At 42.4% G+C, this 10706-nt stretch overlaps 1 protein-coding gene and 1 long non-coding RNA gene across 2 annotated transcripts in view; one reads left to right on the top strand and one right to left on the bottom strand.

The window, feature by feature from the left end:
• Window positions 1–407: 407 nt before the first annotated feature.
• The window catches only part of LOC132979040 (voltage-dependent calcium channel beta subunit-associated regulatory protein), a 12611-nt gene continuing 2312 nt past the window's right edge, over window positions 408–10706 (bottom strand). Inside the window, exons 3-11 of the mRNA XM_061044489.1 lie at window positions 9339–9410; window positions 6368–6513; window positions 6149–6210; window positions 5896–6058; window positions 5619–5799; window positions 5323–5466; window positions 3936–4134; window positions 3012–3210; window positions 408–2924 (exon numbers count right to left, since the gene is read on the bottom strand). Of these exons, the coding sequence (XP_060900472.1) occupies window positions 1004–2924; window positions 3012–3210; window positions 3936–4134; window positions 5323–5466; window positions 5619–5799; window positions 5896–6058; window positions 6149–6210; window positions 6368–6513; window positions 9339–9386 (3063 nt within the window). The 5' untranslated portion in view covers window positions 9387–9410 and the 3' untranslated portion in view covers window positions 408–1003. The remainder of the gene's footprint in view (window positions 2925–3011; window positions 3211–3935; window positions 4135–5322; window positions 5467–5618; window positions 5800–5895; window positions 6059–6148; window positions 6211–6367; window positions 6514–9338; window positions 9411–10706) is intronic.
• The window catches only part of LOC132979042 (uncharacterized), a 2586-nt gene continuing 1223 nt past the window's right edge, over window positions 9344–10706 (top strand). Inside the window, exon 1 of the long non-coding RNA XR_009674009.1 lies at window positions 9344–9466. This is a non-coding gene — a long non-coding RNA (uncharacterized LOC132979042). The remainder of the gene's footprint in view (window positions 9467–10706) is intronic.

The following is a 10706-nucleotide window of genomic DNA, read 5'->3' on the forward strand; positions in this document are numbered from 1 at the left end:
CAGTGTGAGAAGATTCTGTTTGGATTTAAGAGCAGACAGTGCTGCTGCTATCAGTTTCAACCTCCGCCTTCACAGCCTCAACTCTGTCCCTGGACCATCTGTGTAAAAGCCTGAGAGGCTCCGGTGCCAGTCTTTTAAAGTATCGTCCATCAGTCTCCCTCTCAGCAGAGTCCCAGCAGAGATACAAAACACTCAGCTCAGGCCCACAGAACTTTCAGGATACCAGGATATGATTAATTAGGATACATTAAAAAATAAAAATAAAAAAAATTGCTTCTGTGTTGGCTTTTATGCAGAAAGTGTTTTGTTTTCTCCACATCTGCATATATTGTCAATGAGAGAGGGCAGTAAGCACTGAAGCAGTGCGATCTGTTCTAAGAAACATCTGTTCTTCCTATTGCCAAAAAAAGAATCCACATTTCTTTTATTGAGACATTTACCCTTATGGTGATTGAGACAAGGACACTTGAGGACGATATGGTTTAAAAAAAGAGAGACATGGGTGACAGAAAATGCATCATTATCTTTCTTCCATCAAAGTGCTTCATGTTTTAAAGTTAAATTTGTAAACTATTCACATAAACATTGTTTAAGACACAGAGTAGCATGCGGAAAATTCACAATTCAGTCTGAAAATATTGATTTTTCTTCTGCATATGGGCCTGTATTTGTATATCTATGGTATAACCGCATTTGAGTTTTTAGGAGTGTAAAAAAAAAAGGGAGGGGAGGGGGGGTATCACATGGTGTCACAGTGGAAATTAAGGTCTGAATGGAATCGCTGGAAGAAACTGGCCATCAAGAAGGTAGATCTGTCCTTTAGAGTATATTTGTGTTTAGATTTTTCAGTTATGACAGCATGATTATCACAAGATTTGTCCAAATGTAAGGGGAACAGAGAATGACCAAGTATCTTACATGATATTTTAAGTGCTTTAGACAACTTCAGGTCTGCTGTCTCTAGAGATATGGATTTGAAATAAAGTTGAAGATTGTAAGCAGGTTATGTGGGATTGAAGCCAGGTGATGCTCGCACACCAGTGAGCACCCTCTCTGTTCCTCCCTGACTGAGCTTCTCAGCAGAGCGCAGGTCCCCATAGAGCCTCTCCTCTACTGCGACCGCCAGCTTGTCTGTCAGGCATCTCTCTGTCTGCAGGGAAACCTCTGAGAGGATCGCTTGACTACTGTTGTTGTTCCTGTTGTCGACTTTGGGATCCATGAACCTCCTCTGTGTAGTCAAAGTGGTCAAAGACTGGCTTGTTGTGCTTTCTGTCTCCGTTTTCACGGAGACTTGGCAGCCATCTGCGGCACAGGTCGTCTCTGCACAACTCTTTGTTTCTTCAGTGCCTTCAGAGGTTGAGCTGGCTGTACTTTCTATACCACCCCCCAATGCCCCTCCACATGATGGAGCTTTGTCCTCCCTGCTCTCTTTGGCTGCTTCTTCACAAGCCGCTACCTCACTGGCTTCTTCATCAGCGGCACTTGCAATGCGTGACAGAGTGCTGTGATACCTGGTGTCCAGAGGGTATCCTGCACTGTCACCTCTCCGCAGAGGGGTAAACCTCTGCCTCTCCAACGATGGGGAGTACCTTCCCCCAGCACTTGTCCCTGGGTCGCTGTATTGCTTGTGTCTCTGCCACTGTTTCCGGAGGTGAACCCTGGATCGGTGCCTGGTGCGCAATGGAGATTCCTGCTGGTCGAACCTCGGATCATGACGGAGGAACTCGTTGAACAAAGCGTCCGTCTTCTCGTCAATGCTGTAGTCACGGCGGCGGAGACGAGGTTTATGCGGACTACAGGGCTTCATCAGTGGAGATATAAGCTGTGATTGAGATTCTGAAGGTTTCTCAGGATGGAGGGGCTTCAGACGCTGTTGATATGGTTCTTGAAGTGTCAGAGATTGGCTGCCAGTTTCAGATCTGTTCTTCAGTTTCTTCTCCATCTCTGTTCTGTCAGCCATCTCATCCTCCAGCTCCTCCTGAAAAAGACGGGCCTCAATGCTCTCGCACACTGAACCTTTTCTCCCTGAGCTTGTGAAGAACATCCTTCTTTCAGATGCCGTCTTTCCTCGAGGAGCTCCAGGAGTCCCGAAAAGTCGCATTTCTTCAGGAGCCCTGGATGGTGCTTCAATAGAGGCATAGCCACTGTCCATCTGGAGTAGTTTACGGTTGCCTGCCTCCCCTTCCCCTCCTGCCCCACTTCCCATGTCTCCACCTGACGCCTCCCCTTCCCCTCCTGCCCCACTTCCCATGTCTCCACCTGACGCCCCTCTGATCCTTCCCTCCGCCCTCTCTCCCTCCCCTTCTCCTTCTGCTTCAGGCTCATCATCCAGGTCTTGGGACAAGCAGCTGTCCAGTCCAGAGCGAGCCCCTGCGCCACTAAGGGATGAAACACTGTCAGCATCACTGCGGATAGACTCCCGATCCGTGCTGCTCTGGTCTGAGGAGGCGTATTGCTCAAGAGAGGCACGCAAGCTCCAAATGTCTCTGTACAGGGAGGGAGGATTTTCCGAGCTCTCCTGACGAACTATGAAAGTAAAGGATGAGCCTGAGTCGGCTCGTCGTCTGGCTTCAGCTCCCAATACCGCCTCATCCCCATCATCTAACTCTGCCTCACCTTTTTTCCTCAAGTCTGATGTCACACTGTCTGTTTTTGTGTCTTCAGCTTTACTCAACAGGTCTTCAAACCTTTCCTGTATGGCAGCGTCTTGTTCTTCCCCAAACAAGTCGTCGTCTTCAGCAGATTCTCCCTCGAGTCCTGCCGTTTCTGTACCTGCACCAAACGTTGTTTCTTTTTCTGCTCCTGTTCCATTCGCTGCGGCTTTCTCTTGCCTCTGAGCTCGACAGTCATTTGTAGGCAAACAGAGATCCTCTCTTCTGACGCTGCTGTTGCCTCCTACCTCCGCCATGGCCTCAAGTTGTAGCCTACACAGAGGGAGTTAGAGGGTCAGTTCATCAACAGTTCATAGAATTTCATGGTGCAAGTCACTGGATAATGGCAAAGGTCTGTACCTGCTGAGGAAGGATGTGGGAGCAGTGGCTTGGTGAGACAGAGACTCTGCAGAGAGTGCCTGGAGGCCGCTTGCCTGATTGGGAGTTTGTGGGAAAGATTCAACAGCCTCGTCTCGAAGAGGAGAAGAGTCATCTTCAGTGTGATCAGTGGTTTCACTTGCTGCTCTCTGTCTCTGAAATGGCCTTCTCTTGGGAGATCCTGTTAGAAAGTATATTAAGATTATAATTGACAACATTTTACTCCCCATTATTAATCAGTCCCTCAAGGAATGCATTTGCAACAATTTACCCCTAATCAGCCAATTCCTGGCTATGTTGCATAAGCTTCCAATTTGTCCAAACATCACAACCGTTGTGAAATTTGACCAATAATCCTTTATTGTACCCAATTTTTCTTTTATATCTTTCTAATGCTGCATGCTTAAGAATGCCCTTTTTATGTAAAGCAAATAACTGTGCTGTTCAAGCGAGCTCTGGTGCAACATAGCATACCGTTTGTTGCAGAAATGCTACAGTGTATCTGTAGTAATAAATACAACACTGTGTATTCTTGTGTTATTTAACAGTTTTCCTTGTTAAAAACTCTAGCTGTCCACTTAGCCATCCCATGATGCTTTGGGTGGAGACTGTGCTCCCTATGTTACACCAACCATATGCTCTAATGTGTGATATGTGCTCATGTGTGTGTCAGTACTGATCTCAAATAGACTTGAGCAGTGAGATAGTAATCCCCTCTGTCACATTTCAGTCACTTCATGCTAGAAGACAAATTAATGAGATTAACAGAATCAGCGTTCTTCTTTGTGAGATTACCAAATTAAGCCTATGAAACCCTGGATGGAATGTACATAACCACGCTTTTGCAAAGTTAGACTTCAGCCACAAATTCAATCTTACTCATCTATCTATGACATTTATCCAAACCTTTAGCATCCAAGCTGGCAGCCCGGTGAGTGCTGTCAAACTTCCACCTCCTGAAGTATGGTCCAGCCCCCTCAAGACTGGCATGACGCCGCAGTTTAGTGAAGAAATGTAGAACTGAACTCTGGCCCAAAGTTTGAGTCAACTCTCCTCTCACCCTCTTTTCTCCCTCGGCCTGCTCCCTGTCCCCAACAGCCTCCATCTGCGAGAGGAAAAGAAAGGAGGGGTTAAATCACACAGGCTGAGATGAATCGTGACAGGCGGAGGCAAAGCCCTCAGGGGACAGCAGTTTGTCATTTTATCACCCAGTTGCAGTGATGACTGATGTCACAGTGCATTAGTGGTTTTTCAGCCGGTAGCTTTTCACAGCTCGGTTTATGGATAAAGCTGCACTGAAGAGTCCATCTGTGTAAATAAAGTTTTGGACCAACAGTGAGAATTCTTAATAACTTGTAATTTCCCTGCTGAACAGATTATGTATGTATCGTTTGCAGTTTTGAGGAAATGTATGATAGAAATGATAAAATATCAGCTCTTGTATAAAACGTATCCCTCAGGCTGAGAGTCTTACTGTTTCATAAGCAGCAAGACCCAAGGAACAAATGATTGATTTTGCCTGGGAAATGCAAAGGTTAAAAAAAAAATACAGAGCATCTCCTCTCATGATGGGAAATGTAACTTGGGGTTGTAAAACATGGCTCACTCTAAAGCCTTATTTGTGTCTGTGAGAGGCTAGGCTAAATGCTAACGTTTGCATGCTTTCGCTCTCACAGACACAATTCTAATAAACTTTATTTATGGAGTACTTTTCAAATCTGAGTTAAAACAGTCTTCACAAAGGCAACAAAACAAAACGTGAGGTCATTAAATCATAATCAAAAATAATAACTACCAAGCATAGTGGTGTTAAGCATTTAAGTTTAAACATTTACTAGCTTATGAGTTAGCTTGCTAGCATCGGCTCTATAGCTCTAAGTGGTTATCATAATTGTGGATTTAAGGAAACCAAAGTCATTTTGAAAGCAAACATTACTTGCCCACTGTATAAAGTACTGCTGCATTAATACACCCATGGCCTCATGGTCAAGAGCTCTCTAAAAGGTGATATTTACTGTTGTGTAACTAATACATTATATAGCGATTAATCCAATTGTTATTTTTCAAAATGGTTAATCAATCTCATGAGGGAACCAGAGTCAAAGACCTTTTACAAAAGTCATCAGTTTTCATGGTCCAGATATCATGTATGTCCGTATCAATTTCCCTTCCAGTTGAGTTTGAGATGTTTCAAAGTTGATCGTCCAAACACACTCTAATGTACCAAAACAGATAGACTGACTTTATGTAATCATTCTGACTCTCAATACAAAGTGAAAAATGGTTAACTTACAGTCTGGGAGCGTGTGTGTTGTGGTTTTAGGCCTGATGAGGCCTGTCGGGGGCCCTGGTCCAGGATGGTTGAGTGGTGCGGGTCTCCTGGCAAACCTCCGCTGAGGCCCTGTCCCTTCCAGTCTGAGACTCTTCTGTCAGTGGGCTGAAGAGAGAAATCAGCAGATTTATTATTATTATAGTTTATTTATATAGCACATTTCAGCAACATGGCAATTCAAAGTTCTTCACACAGGACATCATCAGATTAGAGTATCTAACCTGCCCTGTGAGATAAATCGGTGTGTTTAACGTTACCTGATAGATGGTGAGGGGCAGTTTGGGAGCAGACACTTCACTGATGTTGACAGTGCTGCTCTCTGTTGAGTCACACTCCATGATAGTGAGGATCTTTAAATCACATGGAGCTGGAGGAAGGTGGAGGTGGGTCAGCCGGGCGTTTTTCAAGTGGTGGAAGTCACCCTCAGTCAGAGTGTACCTGAGAAAGACAACAAATCATCTTATCTAGCTGCATCAAGAGCCTATTCAAGCTAAAATGTTAAAACAAAATCACTTTAGCTCAGCTGAGTGTTACCTGCGTCCTTTATCCTGAGTCGTCTTCTCCTGTACGTAAAGTGCAGATTCATTGAAGGAGACTCTGCGGCCAGTAGACCCGGTGGAGACGAATCGTTCTGACTCTCCATCGTGACAGCTTGAAGCTGAGAGAGCGTCTGATTCATCCAGATGAATGGTAATCTCTGAGTGACAAGGACAAACACAGAAAAGGTTTGTTACAAAAGTTGAGAAGAAGATTTTATGTAAGAACTTAACAAATACCCAGCTCTGACCTTGGGTGGGCTGAGAGTCCTCAGCATAGGTGGTGTTTGTCTTCTCAAGGTCATCGCTGGCTCTGAAAGAGAGAAAAAGAAATCTTACTAGTTCTGCTTTTTCACAAAAACAACAACCCCTCCTCACAGCTTTCACTTTTCATATTCCATACAGCTTTAATCCCCTGCTGCTTGCGAAAGAATGAGAACCTGCCAGGTCCCACACAACGAGTCACCCACCTGGAGTAGCGTCGCCCCCCCATGCAGCAGCGATGACAGAAGAGTAGCAGCAGGGAGAGCAGCACCAGCGTCCCCCCGGCAAAAACACTCAGCATCACCAACAGTAGCACATAGTTCTCCACCTGACCTGCAGACACAGGCACGTCCTGACAGAGAGCACCAAGACAACATGTTAGGACCCCAGTAGTACTCTATTTCATCCAGTACACTTTATCATGTTTCCTAAGGATCGCCGTGCTGTGTGTTGATCAAAAACAAAGCCTCTAACATTAATTTATTTATTTTTTCCAATTTTTTGCTATTGTAATTTGTTTACGAATATATTTCAAAGCTTTACTTACTGTAGTTTACGTTTTATTTTACAGAGGTCTTATTCATTTTTCAATTATTATGAAACAGCTACAACACACAGCACAAAATAAATACCCAGCAACATATACAGTAATCAAACACAACATCCATAATGTAAGTCTTTAAACACAAAATATCTATTATTACCCTAATACGTTTGAACTATGACCTTCGACATTATGCAGTCATTTAATCACTTATTAGTAGGAGTTCAGATTGTTGAACTGGACTTTTGATTTGATTTAGTGTTTTAATAAGTGCTGGATTTCCAGAGTTCAGTTGTTCATATTTTACATGAACTGAACAACAAATTCAGAGAGATTTTTATTTCTGCAGTATTTACCAACTGACAGAACATAATTTGGCCTTTTATCAGACATAAATGCCCTGATATCTGTCCTTTACTCTCACTGCTTTCTGTACTCACTAAAGAAATACGAAGCAAAAAAAAAAAAAAATACGTCTTTAAGAAACCGTTTGTCCAATTAAGAAAGTCCTTTTACCCAAATCCCCAGTCAACTGATAAAACAAGAACAAACTCTTCCCTGTTAATACTGCTAGCATTAAAAATTGAAAAATGTACAGAAAATATTCACTATGTCTCTGCTAAAATAAGTACTTAAACCTAATAATAACTCAACCCGGGCTCTAACTTTACTCTGTTTGAGCTGCATCCATTAAATGTCCATATCATTGTGTTTAAATGGTATGGTTTGGAATCATAACTCATTCCGCTACAAACAGAGTAAGTCTGAGTCGCACATGTGTTGTGATGTGTTGTGATGTGTTGTTGTTGTTGTTGTTGTGAGCTCAACCGCTACATCAGACCTGCTGCTTCAGTAATGGATTATTTCCCCTTTGAGCTCTGCAGCAATGAGGAATGTCATTGTCACATTACGCTGCCAGATAAGCGCCGTTATATTTAATAAGTGGTGGAATTAGCACTGAAAGACTTTCTTAAATCACCACTCCTCACAGTGATTCTTATCCACACACACTCATATAGACCCTGCCTGCTTACACGCACATACACAGAGACTGCTACTCTCTCTGATTAATACTCTCAGTCTTGGCTGAGAGAGCTTGGGGATGCTAATCGAAACGTCAGCGAGACCCTTAATTCAATTTCCAAGCTCTTCTCAATGAGATTGAAATGAGGCCTCTGTAGGCTAAAAATGGAAAATTTGGAGGAGGAGGACGCAGACGCAAATGAGCAATCCCCACATAAGACTACTTCTTTCGATGTCCGTATCAAAAGAGAGCGGAAAATAATTGGGCTTTTTTTAATGCATAGATGGAAAACTCTTCCATTGCAACATGAGCATTATAAAATGTTAAAAGGTTGAACGACGTTGGAGAAAGCAAAGAGGTGGGGAAGCTTCTTATAGAGCACAGACTGACCTTTAGATGAACATCAACTAAACAGGGGGAGCAACAAGGTCAAATCTGCTGCTGACTGCAGGTACAGACATTCAGGCTTCATCCCATGAGAAATCATTATGAATTGATCTACTCATGAATCTTCCCAATTGATCACTTTGTCCAAAATCGGTCATTATAAATGAACACTCTTGTCTTGTCTTACAATCAGCTCCCAAAAATCTAAAAACAATTTTAAAAAAGATCAATATAGTCAAAATAGCTGCAGATGAATTTCCATCCATCCAATAACGGTGTATTTTATAAAGCGGAGGATGTGTCTCACAGAGAGCCAGAACAGCTGTTTTTATGTTGACTCTGCAGTCAGTGTAAATGGCCGAGCTAGTTTCTTAAGAAAAAGCAACAATCAATCCATGTCAACTTCAATCCTAAACTCAATCTAACAGCAAAGGAGAGGTGCAGCAAGAAAAGGCTGACGATTGTGTATGTCAGAATGACTGTAAAAGTATTTTCCCCCCTTTTCATTCAACCTCAAACCTGCTTCAGGCCAGAACATGTAAAACTAGGTCTCATCACACACAAACACGCACACATGGAGAATATTTTTACAATAATTAGATGCTGTCATGGCCTCATTCATATGAAGTTTATGGGGAAAGACTGTATCTATTGATACATCCACATGTGTGTTCAGCAGCAGTTAATCAATCAATCAATCTGTATTTGTATAGCACCAATTCATGACAAATGTTATCTCAAGACACTTTACATATGAGCGGGTAAAAGAGCTTATTTTGAAGAGGAACAACCGAAGAAGAACAAGCAGCACTCACACACAGTTTGTGAGTTTCTTCAGCTTGTGGAAATCTTCTGTTTTCAAAGTCTAACAAGAACAACACAAATCAATCAACTGAGAGCCATGTTGCTAACTTACACTCTGGAGGCAAACGACAGTCAGACCCCCTTCACACAGGCAGCTTTAACTGTCCGATAATCAATTTCTCCAGAGACTGCATTACACACAAAGATAGCAGCGCAAACGGTCTTGTTTCTCCGTCCAATCCTCTTTGGATACGGATCAGGTTGTCCTACACACCTGGGATATAATACCTGTGAGTGGTGTTGTTTTTTCAGGCTGCTGATTGGTCGATTCCGGTTCAGTTTGATGTGAAAGCTGTCTCTAGACAATGGCGTGTGTGTGCGTGTGCATGTGCGTGTGTGTGTACACAGCCATACTCACGGTGGAGTTGTCGGTCAGACTTGTCAGAACAGGCGAATCATCGCTCATGGTCCAGGTCAGCGTGAGTGAACCCTGCAGAGGACGGAAGAAGTGAAGTTCGATGGAGCTGTGGCTTTTTATATTAAAAGGTGATGTTCCATTTCTTTTTTCTTATTTTCAAGGAATCACAGGAAATATCAAATCAAATGTTGTTTTGAAGACCAAGCTGTGTTGTAAATCTCCACTGTTGCTTAAACACAAGTTAAAGCACACCTGGTGACATTTTCCTTTATGTCAATGACTACTGAACTGTAGTTGTTTTATGACTTAGTTCCACCATTTTTACTCAGCTTCTTCAAAGTACAGAAGGATGTAGAAGCACTTGTTTATTGGATTGTAACCCTCTTGTTGCCATTATGTGAGGACTTTGGGGTATGATTCACAGGCACTAAAGCACATCCTACACATTAAGTAGCCGCCCGCCTTTTGCTGATTCAAGACACTGAAGTCAAATCATCAGTAAGAGTTTGAGTATCACCTGAAGAGGAATTTAAGTTTGAAGTTTATGAATAAATTAGGCTGTATTTATTTATATTGTTTAAAGTCATTATCTCTTCTGTATTTATACTGAAGAAAAAAGAAATGGGGATTAAGAGTTTCTCCTTAAAAGATGATTTAGAAAATATTTCATGCCTAAAAGAATTCTTCATATGGCGTTGGGGTTTCAACTAGTGGTCTCATTCAGGATACAGACCTGACTGTGGCCAATCAGGATATAGCATATTTTTATCCATAACTCTGTGTGACCCATGAGAAAAAGAAAAAATGACCGGCCAAAATCAGAACAGCTAAGTGTAAAATGTCCTGGCATTTAGTCTCAAACATGTCATTTGGCAGTGTCCTTCATAAAATGTTCCATACTTGTGTTTAAACTCAGTTTGTAACAATGCCTTTTTTACTATTTTAACATCATCATTCCAAACTAAACCTAAATATAATGACATCAATTCTCAAAGCTCTCCCAGGAACACAAATTATTCCAAATGACACTTTAAACTTGTGTTATGTAAGTGACAAAGCAAGTTGTTATCTTGATTCAGCCCTGTGTGTTCAACTATGACGTGTCTTAAGGTTCACCAACATCTCCTGCAGGGTGAACCATACAACACAATAACCAAGAGTCCGATGACATGCAGCTCTCAATCTGTAGACTCCAAGCCTGTCTGTAAATTAGACTCTGTCGGATGTGTGATAAAATAAACAGAAAGCAGAGGAGTCGAGAGGACATGATTATTTACACAGAGAGCAGCTTGTGTAACATCGGTCCATGACTGCATACCTTACACACACACACACACACACAAACCCTGCCACACACTCACTCACCAT

This window comes from Labrus mixtus, chromosome 8 (assembly GCF_963584025.1).
Source record: "Labrus mixtus chromosome 8, fLabMix1.1, whole genome shotgun sequence".
Lineage (NCBI taxonomy): Eukaryota > Metazoa > Chordata > Actinopteri > Labriformes > Labridae > Labrus > Labrus mixtus.